Raw genomic sequence first — 27,990 nt, forward strand, 5'->3', positions numbered from 1 at the left:
ATGCTGCATGAACGTGAAGCCTGTCCTCTTGATGATTTTATGAGAAAAACAATTTTGTCCAACGCTGAGACAGAGGATCAAACCTGGTCTCAATGGCTGTTGCTAGGTCTCCTACCAGGGATGGAGAAGGATCAGAGTTTCTTTGATAGGTAAATGACTTTAGTCAATAGGCATTGTAGTATATGTGTAGGTTCAGGCTGCAAAAAAATAACTATGCAAATGAAAAATGATAAAAGAATTAACAGTGAAATAGTTAAAGTAAAAACTTTTGAAGATTATTCAATACAGTAGGTAAAATATTTGTTGATGGATAGCCTTTTCTACTTAAAAAAAATGACTGCAACTTTTATTATATTTATTTAGCTGTTAAACCCAGGACCAACTTGTTAATTAAGAGATTGATGAAGGTACAAGGGTTATTCATATTTCTACAACAGTTTATGGGAAGTGTAATACACAGCTGTCCGTCTGTTCGTCTTCCTGCCACAATATTCCTACTGACACAACTTTAAATAAAAAACAAACTATGGAGGATGCAACTTCATATGATTGGACTAAATATCAACCTCAATGGTAAATATAAGAATGCTTTAGTTTTTCATATATTATGAATTACCCCCTTGGGCTGCCATTTTGACAGTTATTCTTAAATAAGATTTAATAACATCTTCATGTTGCGGTTTGAATCAGGATATCTGTCAAACATTTTCTTGCTTATACTACCATATTTAAAATGGTTTATCTTCGAATAAATTCAATTTTTCACATGGAATAAATGTCTTATTTCATCCCTAACTATTTTAGCAGTATGAATTCAAAACGGCTTAAAATGACGTCATCCTAAGAGATTCCGTAAATACGCAGAAAACATCATCATTTTAACTGTGGTTCAATTTATAAATGCACTTTATTTAGTCAATTTTTTTTAAAAATAAGATCCAAGTTTTATTACAATACACACAAGCTATTAACCTTTATACAATTTTTTGATGAAAAAGTATGTTACTAGAAATATTCAAATACTGAATTCAATTATTGATGTGAGCTTAACATGTGTTTTACCTTGGATTTGTGATGCTTCATGTATTTTGTACTGATGGAGGCTTTGCAGTCCAGGACAGCTAGTTCAAAGAAGCATGCAATAGATTAGCTTTCCACTGCACAATAGCCAGCTTACACATTCTGACATGGCTAAGATCGTTAAATACGCCATCAACGTGTTGTTACGTGAGAGACATGTCGTTAAACAGACGGTTCTATGCCTGGCTTTTAGGGACAAGCACTAACATGGTCTCACGCCCATGCAGATGGTTCTGAAGTTGTCGAGATATCTTACTTTGAAAAATATCCCAAGACTTATTAATTCAAGCTTTGAAGTATAAATTGACCGAGAAACAAGATTTTGATGGACACGGGAAGCTCAAGTGTGAAGTCTGCAGTCCTTCGGCCTTCAGGATCCTGATCAGTTTGTTGGATAAACCAGAAATAGGTCCAATTATCCTAGAAAGTGTTCTTTTGTCAATATTTAGATGTCTTCATAGAGAGTTTGAAATGTCCACCTTAAAATCCCTGACAGAAACAAGTAAGAAGGTAAAAGGGGAGACAAATGCATACGATGAATTACTGAAAACTGCAAATTTATTGTTTGGTACATTTGAGCCATATTTTATCTGGGACTTTGCAGCTAGAATGTACGATCAGTCGTGTTCAAACAGTGGAAGGAAATTGCTGCAGCGTCAAAAGTTCGTCGGTGTCTAGGCACAGTGTGACCAATGATGAGTTTGTTAGTGTAGCAGAACTCAGTCAGTTAGTGGCCTTTCTTTTGGAGATTGTATCGTTGGTAAGCTGAAACATATATCCTTTTGTAAAGTAGTTGGAACCATATTTTGCTTTAAGGTATATAAAGCTATATCTCCATTCACTGCAGTTTTTCAAAAAAAATATTGAGTACTTGAAAAGAATATTTTCAGTTTGAACCAAAATTCCTGTATGGATGAAGTATGTTGGTTATGTTTCCTTTTGAGTAAATGGCACATGCACAAAATATTTTGCCCAACTTAAAATGGCAGTATAATATTTTGTTCAAGAACAATTGAGCCGTGTCATGACAAAACCAACATAGTGCGTTTGCGACCAGCATGGATCCAGACCAGCCTGCGCATCCGCGCAGTCTGATCAGGATCCATGCTGTTCGCTTTCAAACTCTATTACAAGTAGAGTAACTGATAGCGAACAGCATGGATCCTGATCAGACTGCGCGGATGCGCAGGCTGGTCTGGTTCCATGCCGGTCGCAAACCCATTATGTTGGTTTTGTCATGACACGGCTCAATTCATTCTGTGTTAACATACAGTATTCAAGTGTGTTAAATAACAGAGACATCTTATGCTACAACTTTTTAGAGAATCTAACATAATATTTTGTCCTTGCTTTAAGGAGGCAATAAAATTTTACTGTTGATAATTTTCATAAAAATATTTCATAAGATGTAGCTTTATTCTCTTTTACAGTACAACAGAAAATTCTTCCATAATATTTTTATTTATTTTCAAATTTAGAACAAGGATGTGTACTGTATTTTATGAGTTTGAAATTTATTACAATTATATTTTGCTCAAGAAGTATAAAAAGTAGACAAAATATTTGTTTGAATGATAACTGTGTTTCTTGAGATTTCCAATCTTTTATTCATCCTAAATATTTAAATCATTTGCATCTTTCTTCATTATTGTGTAGAAATTTTTGTGATTATAAGACTTCTATTTTAGGAAACATTCAGTGAGACCCAGACGGAACATTTACCCAGTCTGCTATGCAGTATAATAACCAGTCTGACAGAACACTGTGACCGGCTGTCTGATAGTGATGTGATCACCAGTCTACAACTGTGTACCAAGATTTTATCCAAGGTTCAACCAACCATGACAACATCTTGGTCACATGACCTATCATGTGATGAGTCACATGATGTTGTAGAAAAGGTGGAGGTACTAACCCTGCTTTCACATTCCACTCCTCTTTATGCTGTTCACAATTTTAATGAAAGCAAGTTGTTCACATGAAATAATTTTACTCTTAAAACTTTTTTGTACTATAATTTGAGTACCTGAATTGAGTTCCTGATAATTTTGTATGCTAAGTCAGTCAGCCAACAGTAAGGGCCTGGTCAGACTGTCCACATGTGCAAGCTGGCGGGGCTCTGTGCTGGTGGTAAATGTTAATTACTTTCGGTTCCAGCAGGGTAAGGGTTAAGAATATATTTTACTGGTTAAAAACAAGTCATATTTTGTTTAATGCATCTGAAGTGTGAACAATTTGCTTGAAAGAGACAATTTTTTTATGGATTGAATAAGTTTGCATGACATTTTTATGTAGGAAAATATATATTTCATTGTTTTATTTATATTTCATTGCTTATTACACAAATATATAGAAGATATTCAATTTTTTTCTATAAATACAGTATTTATTTTCATTGAGTGGTATGAAAATAAATTTTTCAAGAGTAGTGGTAGCCACAAGTGAAATATGATAATTTTCATACCACAAGATGAAAATTAATCCTGTATTTGTAGAAACAAATTTAATTTTCTGTTTATTATAAACAATTTTCCCTTTTTTGACATCAAAATTTGAAAGACTTTCCCTTAAATTTTGTATATTGGCTGAATATAGCAGAAAGTAGTCTGGCAAGACACCAGTGAAAATATGGAAAATATGTTTCACTGCAGTGAAAATTAAAAATTTTACAGGGAAAATACGGAAAATGAAAATACATTTTTTACTTCATCAATATTTCTCAATATTTCAATTATAAGTATGTAATGAAATATGTTGCTTAGTTATACCTATATTCAGAGGTTTCAACATCTCATTTAGAATTCAGTTTTATCAAATAAGAGTGTATTCTTTAATACATAATGCATTTCTAAAATTTAACGTAGCAGTTATGTAATATACACTATTATTACAGTATTATTAATACATATATTTTGAAATTTAATGAACAATATATGGGTATAGCATATCTGTATATAAATTTGAACACCAGGATTTTATATTGGAGAAGTAAGTTATATTCATCCATTTTCTGATTTCCTTTTAATGGAGATGTATAAGTTTTCCTGACTCTTGATATATTAGCTGAATTTGTGAAAATGAACTTGTTGGTCTTTGACTTATTAACAGACTAATATTATCATGAGGAAGTTCAATATTGATGTTTTCAAAATAAGTAGCCAGAAGTATAGAGCTTGGTCAGGTTATCATGAATGTGTAGACTAGCCTGGCTCTATACTGGTGTGTTTTGGTAATTACCATAATTTGTTTGCCTGTATTATTATATAAGTATATGCAAAAAAAAGAGACTCAACTGAATATAATCAATATATACATATCCTTTCGACGGCCATAGCGTAATAAAACGTACCGAAAAATCAACTTCTCAAAAGCCGGGCGCTATAGTCATAAGAAGGCTATAACGTAATAAACCGGTATAAAATTTTTAGCTTCCTGAAAGCCACTACTGTTTGTCGTAGGAAGGCCAACAAAATTTAGTTTTAAATGACTAAATTCTTGAAGTTTACCTTTCATTTATTTCATTCTGTTAAATGTTGTTCAAATAAAAACACCAAATATGTTAATTGTATAGTGCCCTTTATTGACAGATATAGTAAATGTTTAGATATACAGTACACTTTTTCATTAATGAGGTAATCAAATCGATATCAAAATTAAATGAAGAAAATCTTCTAAATGGTATAGTATTTTAAAATGCATTTATTCATACATCAAACGGAGTTTCTGTAAGCAGTTCTCTTATTTGAAACAAAAATAAGTTGAACTTACTAAATTCACGTTGAAAAGCATAGTATCAATCACCCTTCCTGAGAAAAATTGATTTTCATTGATTTTCAATAATTACGTTTTAAAACGTTGTGGAGGTTTTACTCAACAGGGTATTCTAATGGGCTATATCGGTAAATAACGTAAAATTTACCGTTTTAAAACGTTCAGAACTTGTTTTGAAAAACAAGGATTGTGAGTCTGTTTATTGCAGTTGAACGTAATATTAACAGTGTTATATGGTATGGCTTTGTTGTTTATCATATCCAGTTGAACAGCCATAGCGTAATATTTTGATTTTTCATAAACACATTAAAAAACCAGAATGTACGAAAACGAGGTTTTTACGGGTTTGCATGACACAAAATTCAAGTTTTACGCTGATTTACGCTACGGTTTCTAGAAAGATATATTTTTGATATGTTTAACTACGCTATGGACGTCTGTCGTAAAATAAGACTGGCTTTCAGAAATGTAAAAATTCGATACGTTTTCTTACGCTTTGGCCGTCCTACGGGTATAGCGGATGGCCGTCGAAAGGATATGGAGCCAACTTCTGTAATTGAATATTTAGTGTGAAATCATCAGCCAAGAGGTGTTAAGTTGAAACTTTGTGTCAAATATTGTCTCCAGAATATTTTTAAGGAGACCCAGTTTCTAAAGATTACTCTTGCTTTATATCTGATACACAAGTGTTTCCAGGCTTAGAAGTTGATAATTCACTTGTGGGGAACTAGCTACTTGTAGAGAACAGGTTACTTGTGGGTGGAGGTTACTAATGGGGGGACAGATAACTTGTGGGGGACAGGTTACTAATGGGGGGACAGATTAATTGTGGGGGACAGGTTACTAATGGGGGACAGATTAATTGTGGGGGACAGGTTTACTAATGGGGGGACAGATTAATTGTGGGGACAGGTTACTAATGGGGGGACAGATTAATTGTGGGGGACAGGTTACTAATGGGGGGACAGATAACTTGTAGGGGAAAGGTTACTAATGGGGGGACAGATTAATTGTGGGGGACATGTTACTAATGGGGGGACAGATTAATTGTGGGGGACAGGTTACTAATGGGGGGACAGATTAATTGTGGGGGACAGGTTACTAATGGGGGGACAGATTAATTGTGGGGGACAGGTTACTAATGGGGGGACAAATTAATTGTGGGGGACAGGTTACTAATGGGGGGACAGATAACTTGTAGGGGACAGGTTACTAATGGGGGGACAGATTAATTGTGGGGGACAGGTTACTAATGGGGGACAGATAACTTGTTGGGGACAGGTTACTAATGGGGGGACAGATTAATTGTGGGGACAGGTTACTAATGGGGGGGACAGATTAATTTGGGGGACAGGTTACTAATGGGGGGACAGATTAATTGTGGGGGACAGGTTACTAATGGGGGGACAGATTAATTGTGGGGGACAGGTTACTAATGGGGGGACAGATTAATTGTGGGGGACAGGTTACTAATGGGGGGACAGATTAATTGTGGGGACAGGTTACTAATGGGGGACAGATTAATTGTGGGGGACAGGTTACTAATGGGGGGACAGATAACTTGTAGGGGAAAGGTTACTAATGGGGGGACAGATTAATTGTGGGGGGACAGGTTACTAATGGGGGGACAGATTAATTGTGGGGGACAGGTTACTAATGGGGGGACAGATAACTTGTAGGGGACAGGTTACTAATGGGGGATAGATAACTTATGGAGAACAAGTTACTTGTAAAGAACAGGTTAGAACTGAAAAGAAACAACTGTTTGTTTGGATAGAGGGTACCTAAATGTATGCTTTTTTCTGTTCCTAACTTTAAAATAATAAAGTTTTAATATAAAGTTCTGCAGCTCATGTATTAGTCACATAAACTGTAGTTTTTCCTTGTCTTTAAGCTAATTTACTGACTTGGTAGCTATTTGCTCAAAAACAGTTAAAATAAGTATCTAATGGTCTTTAGGATATTTTATTAGAGTAGATTCTGATAATATAAACAGGGCCCGCTATTAGGGCAAGGCCAATTAATAACTTTGCCCTAAATGCCATTACTTTGTCATAATTTAACTAAAAAGCGAAGTCCACTTCACCTAGAATTCCGAAATAATATATTCCTCATGTACAAATCACACAAATTAGCATCCTTTATGTTTTGGTTGATGTGAAGTTATTAGAAAAGCTTGGAAGCTATAAAAGGTATCTAAACAAGAAATAGATATAAAATTGTCATGCTATAATAGCGCTATTTCCTTTCTGCTGGTCTTATATTATAAAAAATCTACTGGCACCATACACTATGCTTTTGAATTTTAAAACTTTTTAGTGTACCTAATCTAGGCTCTATCACAAAATAAAAATTAAAAAAACCTGTTTCTTTTACATGTATATCCAGATTTACTTAATACTTAACATTAAAATTTCCTTTTTCATAATTATATACATAAAATAGATATGATTAAAAACACTAATTAATGTAAGTTTGCTGTAGCTTTCCATCTTTTGGCCTTTTTCAGCAGTATTTATTATTCATACAAATGGATACAAACTTAACAAAGAAAGTGACATAACATCACGGACTGACTCCTGCTGTAGCATTGCTTTCCTTTTACTATAAAAAAATTTCAGGTTTCCCTATCAATTTTACAATGGTTAAGTCTTGTCTACAGATGGCCATGTTACTTTGCCATTGGTCCAATCTGATAAACATCAGCTCCTAAATTATACTACACTTTGTATACAAACATAAAGTCTGAACTTTAGTTAGTTTGCCATTGATCAGTTTAAGGCATAGGAAGAGCTATTCTATTGGAGTCACACTTTGGTTTGTAGGGAGAGAAAATTGTATTTACACAGGTGTCAGTGTCACACTTTGGTTAAGTTTTTATGTGCAAGTTGGTATCTCAATAACTACTAAAGGGAATGGATTGAAACTTCAGACTGTTATTTGAAAGCATAAAAGGAGATCATTATGAAAGGCCCATAACTCTAACATGAATTTTAATAGAATTATGGCCCTTTTTCGAACTTAGAAAATTTAACATTATTCAGACTCTTGTTTTACTATCAAGCACTGAGCATAGTCGAGCATGCTGTTCTACTTACAGCTCTTGTTAAATCTTGGTGGGTATTAGAGCCAGTTTATTTGTTAAACCTGCTTGCTTTGTCCCTGTGATATGTTTTTGGTATCAAATTGCATGCTATTAATCCTCAAGTGGGAAGTTCTTTATTTCGGTGTCAGTCATATGATGGTTTTACCTCCTTTATTTGCTAGAAAATTTATGTTTTGTAATTTTCAACAGCATTAAATTTTTATTTTCATAAAATGTAAAATTAGCAAAAAATAGTTGCTTTATGGAATTTTTGTGCACAAAATTCTTTTTTAAGTTTTAATCCCATTTTTACTGTTTTTATTTTTTCATTTTAGTGAATGAATTCTCTTATAGATATTTTCTTTCTCTTAATTCTTATGTTGCACAATTTCTTGCTTAATATATAAATTTTAAACGTTATACATTTTCTTTAGTGTCACATAGCTGATGTGAAGTGTTATGCATGTACTTAATAATAATTTTTCCCTATTCTAGGAATTTCAAATATACCATTCTAATAATAGGTTTTTGTTATTTTAGGTGAATGATGAAGTGGTTCCTCAAAAGACGGATGTTGTAAAGCCTATGTCAGTAGAGGAAGCTCTTGAAGTGAATAAAAGTCTGAAAAGAGCTGAATCATTAAAGGGGGGCGATGACGAAGAAAATATGTTAAGTTCCCCTGATAGTGATAAAAGTTCTGACTCACAGACTGGTAGTTCTTGCAGTAGAAAAAGTGATATTCTTACCAATAAAAATGGCAAACCAGTCAAGCAAAGTGAGACTGGTTCTAGTGCCAAGGCTAGAGGGGTCCATTCTAGAAAACATTCCAAACAGAACCAGACTGCAAACTTGATGCAGAAATGCACAGACTGCTTTCAACACTTTTTCCATGAGCTAGTGACCCAAAAATTCATAAGGGCTGAAAACTTGGCAGAAACTTATTTTGGAAGCATTGTAACCAGTCAGCCAAATTGTGAGAGTTATGATTCAGAAGACGAAGACTTGTTTAATAACAGTGATAATTGTGATAGAAAAATCATTCTTGAGAATGAGAATGAAGAAAGTTTGAATACATTTTCATCAGCATGTCATCTGTTAGTAGAGTTTGCAAGTTTTCCTATGTATGGTGCTGACACTAGACTGCCAAGAAGACAACTATCAAAAGGTTTATTTTGTAATTATTTTATACAAGAAGATATGTTTATGATATAAGTGATGCAAGGGAGATAAAGTTACCATTTAATTATTATGAAATTGGTTTTGTTTTTACAAAGGTTGCATACATGCAACAAGTTTTGAAAATGTGGCTGGATCACATTTTGATATAGAATGATGTGCTAAAGTGAAATTTTATTAGAACAAAACTGTTTCCATTATAAACGATTTATAACAATGTACAATGTATATTATTTGATGTAAGACATTTCATTGATTTAGGTAATGTAACATATGTTCTGGGATATGTTATAATGGGAAAAGAAAGACCAAGTGGAGGTTGGTGCCATAGTATCTTTTTATCCAATCAGCTGCACACGCCACCATCCTGAAGTTGTCTTGTTATATTATGTCCCAGATATATTGTAAGAGATTTATTTAAGTGAAATAATTGATCAAACTATGATTATCTTCTCATTTATTGCAATAGATTTGATCAGTTTCGTTCCTAACATATATAGGTCTATACTCTTTATTATTATTATTTTTTCTTTTTGAGAATTGTTTGTTTAAAGATTTACAAGATCATGTATTCATCATTTCAGAAAGCTCAACAGTTCCATTATGGGTTCAAGACCTGGTTACATGCTGTTGTTTTGTTAATAATTTTCACATGCAGAGCTCGGCCATCTCAACCATGTTGGATCTGATCATCTTGACCCAGTCTGTTCAAGTAGAACACAGAACTGACAGTCCTGGGAACCAGTCAGACTCTGGTCACATGACTGTTCAAATATTACCCACACTGCATTGGGAGGACCTTGAGTTCCTGTCTGAACATACAGATTTCTTTAAGGTTTGATACATGATAAATATATATATTTTTTTTATTAGCTTTGCTTTTCTTTTTATGAACAACATGCACATTATTTATAATTATCTCATACCCATGCCACTTTTGCAACTCTGTTAAAATGGTATTGCATTGCCGTGCATATATTTTGACATGACTTTTCAGGTTTTTACAGAAATTTACACTAAAGAACCTAGGTTATTTCTTTTCCCTTAAAGTTACAAAGTTACCATAGTCATATTAGTATAACAAAGTGGTTAAATGTATAAAACTGAGAGAAAGAAAATCAGTTATGTTAACTTTATATTTTTTGTGTGACGTTAAGATTAGGAGAATTTTTGCATAACAAAAATGGTTCATATATGTTACATGATTTTAATATTGCTAGTAGAAAAGTTTGAGCTTAGTTTACATGTGTTCCTTGAAACTGTTGCAAAATGTTAATGACAATAAGGTATTTGCCAAGTGTCTATTTTAGAAATGAAATAAGAATTGTTTTCTTTTCTAAATAATTGGGCTGAAATATTATTCATATACATGCATATAGCTTTTATTAAAAAACTTATACATTAACTTTCATGACATTGTTATTTTTGATAGATGTCTGCTGAGATTTTATGGAGTTTTCTGGATGAAAGGACACCACAATATCACCTGGCTACTGTAAAACTGTTCTACATGTTACACCAGGTGGCGCCATCTAGTTGGATCTGTGAAAATGTCATAGGCACACAACTCATTCATGACTCTCAGGTTAGTACAGATATCTGTTCGATATTCACTGAATTTTTTTATTTAACCTTTATCATACTAAATATTTTAAATGGACTTGTCCATCTTTAAATCTGGACTAAACCGCTCATCATTTATGCAATTTCCAAAATATGTACTGAATAGTTAAACCTGCAAACCTCAATTAGACGGCACAGATGTGCCTAATGATCTTGGCTTGCACTGGGTATATGGGTGGAATCAATTGCCATCAGCAAGCTTAGGATTAATATGCCCGTAGTAATGAATTGATGTAGTTTTTACTGTTACCATAGCATATTTTATCAAATAAATACTTTGTTCTTTTACAAATTTGTGCAATGTATATGTACTTGAAATCCATATGATCTAACTGGAATTTTGTCATAAAAAATATTTTTTCTAATGTCTAAAAGTTACAGTTACCATTTATTAGTTAATTCAAAGTTAATATGTGTACTATATTATTCATTGTATTTTCATTATACTTATTTTATATAAATTTAATTTAATTGCTTTCAACATATTTAATTATTATTTATAATAGAGTGTTCAGACAGATGCGTTTAAGAAGTTCTCTGTATTGTGGCATCTTACAAGAAACAAGAAAACTGATGTTATCCCTGGCAAACCACTCAGAACATTTAACAGGTTTGTTCTATTTTTAATTCAACTATTTTAAGAATAGTGGGGTTATCCTATTCACCCTAGGTTGACTTATGTGTAGGTGTAGGTGTACACTTGATTAAGATTCTTTGTGCAGCTTTTTAGCTCACAAACCACTACAGAAATTCACTTTAAACTTCACACATATATTTGGGATCATATATTTTGGTCTTTATCTAATAACTTATGCAATGACTTTGACATAATTAAAGCCAATGTTAGCGTAGAAAATTCCTATTTGACTTTTCATAATGATACTATGAAGTTCTGAGAAAAATTGAGTGCTGACATTTTTAGTTGATTTCACTGCCAACTTATAACGTAACTGCTGTATATATTTCAGGTCAATGTTTGTGGTATTGGACAGTTTAAAAGATGAGACAAGTCCACTAAAGGTGATAGTAACAACCTGGCTCACACATGTTATACAACAGGGAGATATAAACAGAGTTATGGAACCTCTCATACAAATGTTACTACACCCAGATACTGCAAGGTAAATTATACTCTGTCCTTTTTCTCTCTAAACCATGTTTCTGTTTCTAGAAGTGCCCAGATAATGATTCTCCTTCTTTGAAGAGTATCTAGTATTGTTAAATTCCGTACTTTACTGTACCGGAGTAAAAACGCACCTGCCTACCCTCTAGATGATGTGTTTAAGAAGGATTATCGAATACAAAGTTCTAGATAATCCCTAATAATGATAACAGGATGTTTTTTAGTCATCAGTGACAAGGCTGTAATATTTTTAATTTATTCCTGGAAAAAATAATGCTGTCTTTTCTAATTTTACAGTTTGAAGTATGGTAGATGTTATGGAAAAATCATTTCAGTCACTTAGGAAATCAATTCTGTTTGTTTTTCCATCATAAATATGAACTTTGCTTTTCACATTTACCATATTTTTCTTGAAGAATTCTAAAACTGACATTATTTTTGTATTACAGCTAAAACTTAAATATAGATTAACTTTGAAACACATTTAACAGTGTTTTCATAAATGAAAGTTTTTTTCAAATGCAGAGATACAAAACATGTGAAATTGTATCAATAATATATATGTAATATTTTGCAGGGTATCAGTACAGCATGTGAATGTTCATCAACCGAGAAAAGTTTGTCTATCAGAAAGCAGTGAAGAAAATCTTGAAGCTAACATCTATGCCATCAGCAGTGAGGGTGGTAACGTCATATACCACGTCAGCTCAACCAAAGATGTTCCGAAAAAACAGTTCTCTGACGAACTCAAGTCATACGCTCTCACCGTCCTTGGTGAGAAAGGTGCTCATACGGCCCCAATGAGATCAAGGTCTGAACAAGAACTACATTTTGATAAAGTAGATCCGTCAAATGTTAGTCTAAGGATTAATCCATTTGGATCAGCAAATTCTTTAGACGGTTTAACATCAGATTTAGGTCTGGCTACTTCACGTAGAGATAACTCTGTTTCTAAAGCTAAAAGGCTGGACAAACAAACCTGTGTGAAGGAAGGAATATCATTCTCTGGCACTGAAGAGTCTCAAAAAGGTGAAATAACTGGAGATGAAACTGATGATAATGATTCGGTTACAAATTCAGCAGAAAATATAGCTATGGATATTATAGATGAAATTGTGCAGAATGTAACAAAAGTGAATGGTGCTGATAATGCGACTGGGAGCACTGAAAGCGTTAAGGATGCTGTAAAGACACAAAGAAAAAAATTAACAGAAAGGACAGACAGTGTAAATTCCTTCACAGCAGCCGATGATCTGTTAAATTCTGTTCAAAGGCAGAGGGTTGATTCTCCTACACCGAGTGAAAAAGATATAGCAATGTTCCAAGAGATAGATAAAGATTCAACAAACATACATACACTTCATATGCATATGTTACTGTACATACAGAAATATGACTATGAGAGAACACTTTATGCTCTATCCACTCTGAAAGCAATGCTTGTTGCATGTCCCAGGCACATGGTTACAGCTCTTGTTACAACCAACATCAGTACATTAAGATCAACACAACTAGCCAAACTGCAGTTGCTTCTGGCTCGGCATCGAAAATCGGTTTTTGGAAAAAATTTCTTCGGTGAAATTCCAGCAGACGTGATGTCAAACTACAGAAGTAGCATGTTCATCGAGATTTTTATCTCAGTTTGTTTGTACTTTATTAGAGGCTATTACCCTAACTTGATGATGAGTAAAATGTCCCTAGAGGAGTTGCTAGGTAACAAACAGGTGCACATCTTAGCAACAGAGACCTTGACCTTAATGATGTCAGAAATAGTCAGTTTGATGAGGGATTCTGGGAAAAACTTTGTTTCCTACATCAGTGACTTGCTTCAAAGATGTAAATTGCAGAAAGCTCTTCTACACTGTATTTTGGCAGAAATTTATAATGGCAGAAGGAAAGTAGATAATGAACACTTTGGACAAAAAATATCCGAGGCAATAATCACTTTTAATGAGGACAGCATAGATCCGTCTGCTACAGAAGCATTCCAAATCAAACTGTTAGATCTGCTTCTAGTAATGATAATGCTGGAAGAACAGGTCAGAAAATTTCAGTCAGCGCCTGAAAGCACCCCTACATCTGAATGGGATAGACTTAAAGTGAACTATCAGCCGTCCATGAAGAATGTTAGATACAACATGGGTCACCCCATTGTTGACCAAGGGATGTTTGTGTCAGGTGTTCTCAGTGCATTGAAACAGTCACATACAAGTCACATGCATCGTCATTGGGTTTCCATGGTAACTTCAGCATTACCTTATATGGGCAAGTACCTGCCAGGTATTGTGATGACAGTGGTATCTCAGTTATGTAGAAATATAGAAGCACTGGCAGCTCATTATGAATCAGACGGCAAGTCAAGGTAAATGTAGATACATTCATTCCTGTGTTTGACATAGTTAAATTAATCTAAATTGCCCAACTTGCTATGTTTGCACCAAGAGTTCTCTCCATTAGTTCTGAAAGAAATAAAGAACAAAAATATTTAATTTACTTTATTTGCAATAATAATTAAGCACTTTGTAACATCTTGCAAGTTGGAATATATAACAGTTAACCTTCCATGTTTTTCTTGTGTTACTGTGGCTTGATATTTGATTTTGCTCCTTATAGTATGTAAAGAATATGAACACTTATTAACTTAACTTTATAATGGTGTAAATGACGAGTCAAGTTTTCTTGAGCTCACTACCTAGAGAGATGTGAAGTAAACTTAAATCATTTTTAATTTTTCTGACAAGTATAAAGCCTTTTTACATAGAATTTTAGATATTTTAACAAATTCATGAAATCTACCTGTAGATTTGATTCCGTCCTACTTGAAATTAAAACTGTATAACAGTCATCGAATTTAGCACTGGCCCGGTGGCCCATTGCCAGTGAAAAAATAGTTCGGGCCATGTAAACTTTAGGAAAATTTAGTCAAATATATAGTAGAATAATTCGGGCCAGTAAATTCAAAATCTTAAATTCAATGACTGGTATATTAATGTAAGATTTGATTTATTGCAGTCCATCCTGCAAGATTCCACCTGACCATGTGCTGACCATGTTGAGTGGTCTGATGACATTGTGTCATTACTGTCTCCTAGACAACATGTCCCCTGTTTCTATTGGTCAACAGGCCCCTAGCAACACTGGTAACAACACAGCAACAACAACAATAAACACAAATATTCTCACCAATTTATTCCATGTGTTTAATCCAGTAGGAGGTAGCAAGGTAATCTATGTTTAACATTTATAACAATTTTATCCCACAGCAGTAATAACAGTGATATTTAATTGATTTTCATTGCATTAAGTAGAGGCCAATAGATATAAATGACATCTAAAGACATGTATGGTGACATGTCTGGGGTCTGCACTCTCAGTGCCTGAAAGGGCAGATGAACCCTCATTAAGCCTAGAACACATACATACATACATGGTAGAGTCCAAATGTAAGCTGATTAACCAAACCATTGAAAATTACGAATTTAATTTAACAATATACAATAATGAAATTATAATAATTATATAAAAATATAAGTATAAAGTATTGCCAATTTCAACTTGGATGACAAAAAAAAGTTGAAATAGTACCCTAGATTATTATTACCCTTAAGTGACCTGTTTGTCTGTCACCTAGCATCATCATTCGATGAATCTACAATAGGATAGTTTAGGTCACAAATGATATATATAGATTAAACAAACTTAATCCTATCCACTCTAAATATCTCCAATGGACTGGTCCATCTTTCAATCTGGAGAAAACCATCAATGTAAAGGAAAATTACAAAATAAATTCTGAATGAATAGCAAACAGTGCAGACCACATAGGTACTGGTCACATGGGTATACTCAGTCTCCACTAGCAGGCTTATTGTTAATATCTGTATTCCTTAAATTACTCTGAGATAAGAATTCTTAGGATAATATGATAAAAATCTTTGTTGAAGCTGCATAATTTACTTTGTACATGTTGTATGTGTGATACTATTCTAATAAATGACCATTGCACGATTATTTATTTTCAAGAGTTTCCTATTTCATTTTGAGAATCCATAAACATGTAGATAAGACAGTGTGATATAGAGGATATTGAATGAGTGTAGGTTTCATATTAAATTTATTGAACAAGTTGAATAAATTAAGTATTGAATCTACACGAATATAATATTCTACTTATCAGATACCTAAAATAAGAACAGTAAACTGTTTAAAAGAGTCATTTTTCATTGATGCACGCCTATAGTGCGCTTTTACACTGTGTTTGTATATAACGCAAATGATTTCACGTCAAGTGTTATTACACTAGTGTAATATTGTTTTTATTTAATGGCTTTATTACACTCCTGCACCACAGTTTATTTGATAAAGTATGAATATATCATTATGATACAGGAGGCAAGTCCACAGAGAGATCTTGGCGCCATGTCACCAGTACTGGATGCACGGAACAGTATACTCAGTGTGATGCCAAGAATTATTGCATGTATGGCATCATTGTGGAGAGCAATTAATATTGTAGACAAACAAGAAGAATCTCCAGTCCTTACCATGGGATTTCCAAAGGTTTGTAATTAATAGGTTAGCTTATAAACTTGCTGTATGAGCTACAGTGTACATGAACATTTTGTTATCATTATTATACAAGCATTCTATGAAAAAGTCATATGTATTGTAACCAAGTTACATTTGACTGGTGCATTTTAATTTTACAAATTCCAACTTTAAAATGCTGAAGTATGATATTTTAATGTACTTTCATGATCATAAGTCTATTATATATTTTTTTAAAAATATAATTTTTGCTGTGCTCAGATTCTGTGAAATATTATGCAAATTAATTAGTTAGTTAAAATTCCTTTTTGAAATTATATTTCTTACTCATAAAAAAGGTGCTGTAGGGCAAAATGTTTGTCTCAAGTGTATTTTGGGTGACCTTAAAACACACTTTGTTGAATGTGATAACATCAAAAAATGACGGCTTCAAATTCAGCATGGATTGTCTCAAAAAATATTTTAACGCCAACCCTGCATGTTACTGGATAACCATGTACATTTATGTATTTAGGTTGTGAGACAATATATCCTAGAGTTTATTAGCCCTATATCTCTGCCACATGGTTTACATTTACTGGGTGCTATAGCTGTGGCATGGAATGACAGACGTAAGAAAATTACAGCTAAAAATAGCAGAAAGGTAGGAATTCTAATTTACCTCATTCTGGTACTTGTTTGTGATAAGTGTAAGATTGTGATGTGAGTTTAAAAGTTATTAAGGTAATGGATACAGAAGAAATAAGTATAAGTATCACCTTTATCTTATAACCTGCCCTTATATGATACATGTATATGGAAAATGTATGCTAAATATGTAATTCCTAATATGTACATCTGTAATTCCAAATATGTACATTTGTTTTTCTTAATATGTACATTTGTATTTCCTTATAGGCTAATACATAATTTTCAGTTGGTACCAAGTGTATACTAAGTTAAATTTCAGGATGAAATGACATTTTGATCAATATACATTGTTTTATCACATAGCTGTGCTGTGCTTACGACTCTTTAAAAATTGTATTGCACGGCCAGGCATAGATTTTGACGTGACATTACTTTCATTATATAGCGTTAGGATGTGGTAAATATTAGCGTTATACTAGGCCATCCTTAAAAAAATGTTTGTTTGCAGTTACGCGACCTACTCACAAAATTTACCCCTCCTCAAAAGTTTTTTTCATGGTCTGGATAAAAAAAATTTTTTTTTTAATCAGAAAATTATGCCTTGTGCTTTGTTTTTGTTCTTTTAAAGGTTAATAGAAGAAATAAAATGTACGTATTATTTAATTAGAATTCATTTATCAATTTATTAATTGTTACCAGATTATCAAAGCATAAATTGTCCAGCATTTTGAAATTCCATTGTTTATTTGGGAGTACAGTTCAATAATAAAAAAAAAAAAAAAAAAAAAATTCTGGGTCGGGTTACTGCAAACAAATATTTTTGTAAGGATGGCCCTATAGACACGTCAATTAAAGCTAAATGTTAGCGTTATACTATAGACACGTCAATTAAAGCTAAATGTTAGCGTTATACTATAGACACGTCAATTAAAGCTAAATGTTAGCGTTATACTATAGACACGTCAATTAAAGCTAAATGTTAGCGTTATACTATAGGCACGTCAATTAAAGCTAAATGTTAGGGTTATACTAGAGACACGTCAATTAAAGCTAAATGTTAGCGTTATACTAGAGACACGTCAATTAAAGCTAAATGTTAGCGTTATACTATAGACACGTCAATTAAAGCTAAATGTTAGCGGTTATACTATAGACACGTCAATTAAAGCTAAATGTTAGCGTTATACTATAGACACGTCAATTAAAGCTAAATGTTAGGGTTATACTATAGGCACGTTAATTAAAGCTAAATGTTAGGGTTATACTATAGACACGTCAATTAAAGCTAAATGTTAGCGTTATACTAGAGACACGTCAATTAAAGCTAAATGTTAGCGTTATACTATAGGCACGTCAATTAAAGCTAAATGTTAGGGTTATACTATAGACACGTCAATTAAAGCTAAATGTTAGCGTTATACTATAGACACGTCAATTAAAGCTAAATGTTAGCGTTATACTATAGGCACGTCAATTAAAGCTAAATGTTAGGGTTATACTATAGGCACGTCAATTAAAGCTAAATGTTAGCGTTATACTATAGGCACGTCAATTAAAGCTAAATGTTAGCGTTATACTAGAGACACGTCAATTAAAGCTAAATGTTAGCGTTATACTATAGGCACGTCAATTAAAGCTAAATGTTAGGGTTATACTATAGGCACGTTAATTTAAAATGGCTCTTTTTCACTTAAAACTGTCTTTATATTTGGTATTTGATAAATACTTGTAGAATAACAAATTCATGCAAGTTTTATACTAAATTTTATTGAACTCCTTCAATAGAGGCTCGCATAATATAATTTTTTTCAACTCGTTCAATAAATTCAGTATAAAACTAATTCAGTATTACACTCGATCAATATCCTCTATGAGTGTATAATTTTTTACCAGGGTTTTCAACAGAAAACTGGTAATTAAGATTGGTGAATGTCAGCTGGCGGGTAGCTGGGCATAAACTTTTTTATAACTCAGACATTTTTAGAAGGGAATTCAACCAAATGTTGAATGTTTATTTTTTTGTTCTTTAAAAAGGACAATGGCACTTATATCAGAATTTAGAGATTTGATGACTTTTAGCAGAAATCTGACCCTTTTTCACTGTATACATGTGTAATATTGCCCTTTGGTTTTTTTATGCTATTTTGTCCAGATATATCTAAAAAAGTATTTGAGGTATCAACTTGAAACTTCATAGGTGTATAGATCTCACTCAGGAGGTGTGCACTGCACAAGAATGATAACTCTACCTTTTATAATTTTTGAGTTATTGCCCTTTGTTCTTTTTCATACTTAATTTTTCAGTTCAATTTTTTTCTCAAAAAGTATTTGAGGTATCAACTTGAAACTTCATAGGTGGATAGATTTTACTGAGGACGGATGCAGCACACAAGAATGATAACCTACCCTGCATTATTTTTCAGTAATTGCCCTTTGTTATTTTCAGCCATCAGTATTCACATAGGTTTCAAATCTGTAATCACTATAGCCATCAGTTTTCTTTACCAAAAGACCTCTTAAAATGGAATTATTCCGCTCTACTACATATACATTCTTCCAATGAGCAAACACATTCGGCGGGGGATGGCCATGTTGACATGGCTCTTGTTTTCATATTTTATCAATTGAATATTTTATGTAGTTAATCTTAATAACAACGGCTGCATCTTCTGTCAAAGGAGCTAAATATTTTTAAAATCGGGAACTTTATATCAGTCCAGTTTTGAACATGATGTATAATATGTATAATTTTTCAAGTGTTCAAGTATGGTATTATAAGGTTTTAAATGGGAAAGTTTTTTTAGTTAAAAAAATTAATGTTTTTTTTTTGTTTTTTTGGGGGTTAAACACAAATGTTTTCAGATATAAAAATAAAGGAAAAAAGTTCAGATTTTTGTTAAGATGGTTTGATGCTTCAAGCTGATGAAGGGGAATAGCTGCAAAGGCTTTGATTTAAGTATAGGTTAGTGTTTATTAGTAAGTATTTATAAAACTAAATTGGTCAGTAACTGTTTGACCAATTTAACGTTCTAAATACTTTTTAATAAACACTAACAAATTTAGTGTTTGAAATTATTTTTATGAAACTATCGATTTACTACATAGATTAAATTTAGCCAATTTACTTAAGTAAATGTGTTACCATTCATTTGAAATACTGCAATTCTATCTGACAAAAAATAATTTCCAACACTATGTATACATATTTTAAGTTTTTGATACTCTATATATATTCTCCTACTACAGGTGGAGCCAACATGCTATGAATACTTGTTGGTTACAGACGTTTTTGTTCAGTTGGTAAAAATCCCATACTTACTTTCCCCGCTTCGGACAGTGAGTTTTTATGTTTACATAACAAACTTATTGTGGTACTTTTTTATCAACCAAGGTGCATGTGAGGGTATGGTCCCTTTCTGGTGTTATAAATATCATATACTGTAGTATATACATGGAATAAATTTTATGACCTCAAAAGAAATCCTGAAATCATACAGTTTCTCAAAATTTGCATCATTTAAAGAAAAATTGGTTTATTTTTAACCATGTTTCAGTATTACAAACATAGTTATGCATAAACAATAGTGGTTCAATGCTCTACAATATGAAACACTCATAGTGTTTAATATTTTGTTCTAGCTTCAGTAATTTTGGACTTAAGAACTCGAATCTTCCAAATAATACATCGATAATGTATATACATTTGTATATTTATTAAGGGATCATCAGTTGCTTGAATATGTATATAATGATAAAAAATGTCAAAATATCCATGTGAACAATTGAGCCGCGCCATGACAAAACCAACATAGTGCGTTTGCGACCAGCATAGATCCAGACCAGCCTGCGCATCCTCACAGTCTGATCAGGATCCATGCTGTTGCTTACAACCCTGTTACAAGTAGTGATACTGAAAGCGAACAGCATGGATCTTGATCGTGCAAGCTGGTCTGGATCCATGCTGGTGGCAAATGCATTATGTTGGTTTTGTCATGGCATGGCTCAATTGTATTGTATGAACTTGCAAATTACAGTGATAGCATTATCTTCAATACTGGGAGACTGGTGGAATTATTAATTTGTAACTGGATTTTAAGTTGCTTTAATATTTCTTATTTTGTTAAGTTACTGGATAAGGATCTTCAGACATACATTTATGTTTTTATTTGTTTACCTGTAAGGTTTGGGTTTGATAAATCATCAATATTTGGTAATAATATTTTCTTCAGAATGTACTGTTTACATTTATATCATCTCTTACTTGGGCATTATACAGGTCTATGGAGTATTATCTATACATATAAGTTTTATCAAGTTTGTTATATTTCATGCCCCCACCCCTACAAAATGAAGAGACATATAGTTCATGTCCCCTCAAAATTGGGAGGCATCTATTATTTGTTGTAGCGTCTGTCCATCTGTCTACACTACCAAATATGGATAGAGGGCTATCTAACTGTAAACAGAACAAAAGAGAACAATAGAGTTCATCCTGTAACAATAGAGGAAGAGGCAAATAGCCCTCTATCAAACAAAAGAAAATAGCTATAGAAATGGCTCTCACTGAGACTAGGGGAATGTTTCTATATTCTTGTAACACTCTTTTTAACCATGCCTTTGATGAAAGTCAAGGTCATGGTTCTTCTACTGGACCCTGCTTATAACAACAGTTGTAATGTTTCAGGTGTAGATTGTAAAATTTTATACACAATATTATATAATTATACACTATAATATTTTATTTGAAAGCTTCCAGTCTATTGTGATGTAAAATGTTACATGCTTGTAAATTTAATAAATAAAATATGTTTATACTAAAAGCTTTTTAAATGGAGCTGTTAGAGACTTTATTATTTAATGACTTTTAAGTTTAAAAAATCCCCAATTATTGATATTAATAATATTTCTTTCATCACAAATAAATATATACAAAAAGGAAAAAAAAACACAACAACACCTTGATATGAGAAAGAACTAAGCAAAGTGTTTGTTTGATTGAACAGATTAAATAAGTTGCATGAAATTCTTTAAAGAATTGGTTTAATACCAATATGTTATTGACATTAACAATGGTAACTTCATTGAAATGTGCAGGGTTATAATTAGATCCAACTTTTATTTGTTATTGTAGGTTTTGCCAACCCTGTGTGATGATCAGCTATTACTAGTAGACCTAGTTGGTGCTATTAAAGTGTTCCCAACAGATACATTGGTCCAGACAGTGAAAGAAGTGATCAATAATCCACCATCTAGTGAACTTAGTAGAACCAAGGTTTGTTGATAATTTTTAACATGAACTTGTTGTTAGTAGAATATTATTAAACTATTTTAAACTCTGAACAAATATTAATGTCAAGGCACTTTACACTTTATAGTACAAAAGGTCATTTTTCTTGAGTTTAACAATTTTTTTGGGGCATTTAGATATTTAGCTTCTATTCATAGTAGAAATTTATTGAACTCATGGAATAGAATAAAAAAAATGACATATGTTAAAAACTTTTATAAAATAATTTTCATCCTTTACTAAGATTAGATTATCTACAAGTAGCACTGGCACCTTGAATTGAATGATCAGTACAAAAGGTCATGACCCCTTATCAGGGTTAATGACCTCAGCATTTAATCAAACAAGTGCTGGATGACAATGATTTGTACATTTAGGTTTTATATGTTATCAAATTTTCAATTCATTTTGCCAAAATACAACTTTATTTTTCCAATTCTGAGCATGTAATTTACCTTTCTGCTAAATTCAGAAGTAGCCCTGAATGTTCTATAAACTTTTAATGTATTCACCTTGTATTTGATTTTATAATTTTATTTTACAGAAAGGTGTACCATTAGAAGTGAACATGTTACAGTTTTTCTATGCATATGTACAGAGGACATCAGCCAATCAGCTGGTAGATTCATGGTCATCTTTGTCCAGTCTTCTCAAAGATTGTCTACAACTTAATCTTGTAGCTCCTGGACAATTTCTTCTTCTACTGTAAGTTTTTACGCTAGTTCTGTCAGACTAGTTCTATGAAATTGATGGTTAGTAGTAATATAACAGTGGGAGCTTAAAATCAGGGCTTCCATTAGTGAAAGTTTGGGAGTCATTTACCCCTGATTTTGGCTTGTGACTTCAAAAATATAATGATTTTCCTTCTTTACCTATATAATGTGATTTCCAATGTTGGACATTTTGCAGTCTCTGACTTCCAAAGTTTGGAACTTAATGGAAGCCCTGTAAAAGTCATACCTGAAATAATATATAACTTAACACATGTTCGTTTTGTAACACTGTCAGAAACACATAGGTTCACATGAAACTTTTGGAAGATTCTATGTTTGAATATACTGTATGTTGCAATAACTAAATATCTAAAACAGTAGTCTTTTAGAAGACTTTAAAAATAAAAATATTGCTGAGAAGCTTTTGAAGTTATAGGAAAAAGTCTTTTTTTGTAAATGTTGTATTAAGTATATTTCACAGGTAATTGTTTTTCAAAATCCAATATACTTTTATCGGAAATCTGATTGATATGATTGAGCTAAAAAAAATTGGTACAATTTTGAATGGGTTGCTTTGAAAAAGTTGTAAATTTTCTCTTTTTTTTTTTATTACAGAATACTAAATGAGTTTGTACAGAAGACACCATCAATGGTTGACAAGAAAAAGCGGGAAATCCAGGAAATAGCTCAGAAATTACTGGAAGCAGTCTCAAATATAGCTGGTTCCAGTCTTGAACAGACAACATGGTTGAGGAAAAACTATGCTGTAAAACCCGGGCCACAGTCTGACGAACCCGAAGATGGGAACCAGAATGATGATGGTAGATACCAGAATGGTTTTCAGAAGTAGTTTTGTTGTTTTCTTTAGAGTTGTATAATTAGTTTTAAAAATACTTTATACTGAAAGATTTATAAATGAAATAATGAGACTCGAGAATTGTTAGAATTACATGAGTAGTTTCACTAACTTTATATTATTTCATATGAGTCTGTTTTATATTTGATTTACACTACGTTTACTTTTCTTAGTGAAATCATATACTGTTCTGAAAAATTGAATGGTATTTTGTTAAATTGGAGCACGTTTAATTATCAATGTTATTTGAAAATCAGATTCTTTAATTATAGAAGAACATTTCATTGACTTAAAGTTTGTTTCAGTTTTTTGTCATACATATTTTACAACATATAAATTATCAAAGTTCACATCTTTTAAATAATCACCAAATAATAGATGAACATTGTGACAAGGACACTTAACTTTCTTATAGTTTGTATGAATATTGTCATTTCTGTTACAGATTCTGTGGTAATGGAGAGGAGAGTTGTTGAACTAGAACCTACATCAGTTAATTCTGCTGACAGTAAATACAGTGTACAGGCCTTAGCTGCATTGGCAGAGGTAAACATAAATTGATTCTTTCTCTGTAAATTGTAGCTGTTATCATGTCTTATATTGTCACCTTAGTGCAGTAACACGTTAACTTCTTATATGATTTAATAGGAGTTAATCTGTTATTTCACTAAGGTGACGGTATATACCACCAGTATATGTATACAGACAGGTGAGTCTTTGTATATACGCAGTTAGTTAATGTTGTAATTATAAGAAAAAAAAAAAGAGATGCTGATTCTTTAAGGGATTTATATTTGTAGATAATATACTAATGTATATTGACATTCTAACTTGTATTTTTGATTCTCTAAAAAACAGTTTAACTTTTAATAGTACTGAAGTGTAAAATGTGATGGTCAATGAACACAAGATATTACTAGTTAAATGTGTTTTAAGACTTGTTTATCATTGTACAATATTTAATTATGCAGATTATAGATAAAACTATCATTTAATGTTTTACAGATTACTGCAGCATTACTAGATGTTATATATACAAGTGAAGAGAAAGACAAAGTTCCTACATTCCTTACAACACTACTCTATAATATATTCCCTTATCTCAAAAGTCACAAGTAAGTCTCTCAGAGTAAAGTTTCCAGTGGTAAAAAATTGAAGTTGATTTGTCATCGTCAAAGCAATTTTAGGTTTAACATTTCAGGCAATTTTCTGTAACTTAACTTCAGGTTTTACTTGCCAGACTGATCTTTGAAGCTCAGTTTAAGTTTTCACATGCTAGGCATGTCTAGGTAGCTAATTGAAAGGTTTACGTATCTTTTTATATTTTATGTTTTACTTTCCATGCATACCTCTGTAAATTAAGGTCATATATGGTCACCTTAGTGCAGTAATGGGTTAACTTCTATTAAATGATGTAAGGAGTTAACTGGGTACTGCACTAAGGTAACATATTACAGATTTAACTTTTCATAAGGATTGCAAAACATAAATATTGTAGATTCTTGTTGCAAATAATAATTTATGTCAAAATAGGAACACATACAATATTAAAAATTTATAATGAGATATGCTATTTCTTTGTTTTCAGTACAAATAATCTCCCCAGTATACGAGTGGCCTCTCAGTTCCTGTCATCAATCAGTAGTTACCAGTATACAAGGAAAGCATGGAGAAGAGAGGCCCTGGACTTGCTGCTGGATACCAGCTTCTTCCAGATGGACATGGAGAGTATAGGATACTGGGTTACCATTGTAGATAATCTCATGACTCATGATAAAACCACATACAAAGATCTCATGGGTAGGTTTGAATACAAAATACAAATCTGATGAATCAGTGGATTATGTAACTTGATAATATATCATTGGTATGTGAAAGAGGAATGGTATAATGTTTATAAAAAAAATCTCATGGGATGGTTAATGATTTTGATTTAGGTCTTTTGGGGTGGTATATTGTATGACAAAGTTAATCTCATGGGGTGGTAAAATGTAGGACACAACTCTCGTAGGACAGTAAAATGCTAACGAATGTCTTGTGCAGTGGAATATTGCAAGACTAAGCAGGGCTCACACTGGCTCAAATAAAATAATAGCCAATATTTTTAACTTAAAATAATAATAGCCAAAAGTTCAGGGGACTATTCACGATTTAGCAATTAACAACATTAAATAAACATAACATATAAAACTTAAGGATTCTCAAATAAACTGATAGTCATTTGTGTATATTGATCACTAACACTTGCAAACTCATACCACAACTTTAATTGTTATTATAGAACAGAATAAAAATGTTAAGTATAATTACTGTATATCAATAATATTAAAGATTCATCATAAATTTACATAATGCTTTTATCATACAATTTCTTTTGTTTGTTCCAATCAAATTTTGTCAGCTATAACCCCTGTCAATTTCCACATTTCACACAGAACTGGAGTAGATCTAGGTCAAAATTATCGGTGTTGCGAAAATATGTGACAATTGGAATTTTTCCTGTTTTCTGAACAAATATTCACAATTTTGGTTGTTGTGCAAAAAGTTGTTAGGAAGTTAATACTTTTTAGCTCACCTTGCACAAAGTGCAGGTGAGCTTTTAGGATGGCCAACCAAATGGCGTCCGTCGTCAGTCGTCCGTCCACATTTTAAATATTCTAAGGACATCTTCTATGATACCGCAAGGCCAATGTTAATGAAACTTGGCAGGAATACTCTTTGTATGAAGCTCTATCAAGATTGTTCAAAGAATTCCATTTCATGCAGAACCCTGGTTGCCATGGCAACCGAAAGAAAAATCTTTAAATATCTTCTTTTAAAGAACCGTAAGAGCTAGAGCTTAGATATTTGGCATGAAACATCTTCTAATGAGTGTCTACCAAGTTTGTTCAAATAAAAAGCCCTAGGGTCAAAATTGGCCCCGCCCCAGGGGGGTCATTGATTTTCCCTATATGCAGTCTGTAGTAAAAACTTAAAAAAATCTTCTTTTAAAGAACCCAAAGAGCTTAGAGCTAAGATATTGACATGAAATATCTTTCTAGTGAGTGTCTACCAAGTTTGTTCAAATAAAAGCCTTGGGCGTCAAAATTGGCCCTGCCCGGGGGGTCATTGATTTTCCCTATATGCATATAGTAAAAACTTAAAAAAATCTTCTTTAAAGAACCGTAAGAGCTAGAAGCTTAGATATTTGGCCCATGAAACCATCTTCTACCGTGAATGTCTACCAAGTTTGTTCAAAATAAAAAGCCCTGAGGGTCAAAATTGGCCCCGTCCCAGGGGGTCATAGATTTTCCCTATATGCATATAGTAAAAACTTAAAAAATCTTCTTTAAAGAACCCAAAGAGCTAGAGAAAGATATTTAGCATGAAACATGTTCTAATGGGTGTCTACCAAGTTTGTTCAAATAAAAGCCCTGGGGTCAAAATTGGCCCCGCCCCAGGGGGTCATTGATTTTCCCTATATGCATATAGTAAAAACTTAAAAAAATCTTCTTTTAAAGAACTCAAAGAGCTAGAGCTAAGATATTTAGCATGAAACATGTTCTAATGGGTGTCTACCAAGTATGTTCAAATAAAAGCCCTGGGGTCAAAACTGGCCCTTCCCCGGGGGTCATTGATTTTCCTTATATGTGTATAGCAAAAACTTAAAAATCTTCTTTGAAAAAACCCAAATAGCTTGAGTTTAGATATTATACATGAAACATCTTTAAGTAAATATCTACAAAGTTTGTTCAAATAAAAGCCCTTGGGTAAAAATTGGCGCCGGGGGGGGGGGGGGGGAGGCTATATACAGGTGAGCGACCTCAGGGCCATCATGGCCCTCTTGTTAAAATATTTTTATCATTGTTTTCCACTGGCGATTTAGTTAAGCAGCTTAAAACAAAAAAATTCAAAATTTGCCATTACTGCAATAAACGGTAAATTTTGGGTTGGTCAATATCCAGTTTATCAATTTGAAGACCATTTTTTGTGGCAATTGATGGATATTTTGAATGGCTATTATATGCGGACAATGTCTTTAAAGTTTTTAACACTTTTACATCTTGCATGTAATTTTTTATCACCTTAAGGCAATATAGTAAGCAGCACGTGACCGAT

The 27,990-nt window shown here is 32.7% G+C and overlaps 1 protein-coding gene across 1 annotated transcript; it reads left to right on the plus strand.

Moving 5' to 3' along the window:
• Positions 1-25,721, plus strand: LOC132719956 (protein dopey-1-like). The gene is made up of 19 exons (XM_060703917.1): positions 1-149; positions 1,630-1,840; positions 2,769-2,987; positions 8,477-9,101; positions 9,697-9,947; positions 10,545-10,697; positions 11,242-11,345; positions 11,704-11,856; positions 12,436-14,220; positions 14,871-15,081; positions 16,248-16,418; positions 16,921-17,049; positions 20,283-20,372; positions 22,168-22,308; positions 22,868-23,028; positions 23,652-23,857; positions 24,338-24,438; positions 24,898-25,007; positions 25,481-25,721. Exons 1-19 carry the CDS (start codon positions 1-3, stop codon positions 25,719-25,721), a joined length of 5,211 nt encoding a protein of 1,736 aa, XP_060559900.1.
• Positions 25,722-27,990: the final 2,269 nt, after the last annotated feature.

The sequence above is a fragment of the Ruditapes philippinarum genome, unplaced genomic scaffold (assembly GCF_026571515.1).
Source record: "Ruditapes philippinarum isolate M1 unplaced genomic scaffold, ASM2657151v2 ctg5456_1_1_1_1, whole genome shotgun sequence".
Classification (NCBI taxonomy): Eukaryota; Metazoa; Mollusca; class Bivalvia; order Venerida; family Veneridae; genus Ruditapes; species Ruditapes philippinarum.

Excerpts from the sequence above, each read along its gene's own strand:
- LOC132719956 (XM_060703917.1), top strand. The coding sequence starts at position 1 with ATGCTGCATGAACGTGAAGCCTGTCCTCTTGATGATTTTATGAGAAAA. Across the intron at positions 14,221-14,870 it reads GAATCAGACGGCAAGTCAAG|TCCATCCTGCAAGATTCCAC; the intron begins GTAAATGTAGAT and ends GATTTATTGCAG. Across the intron at positions 20,373-22,167 it reads TACTTTCCCCGCTTCGGACA|GTTTTGCCAACCCTGTGTGA; the intron begins GTGAGTTTTTAT and ends TTGTTATTGTAG.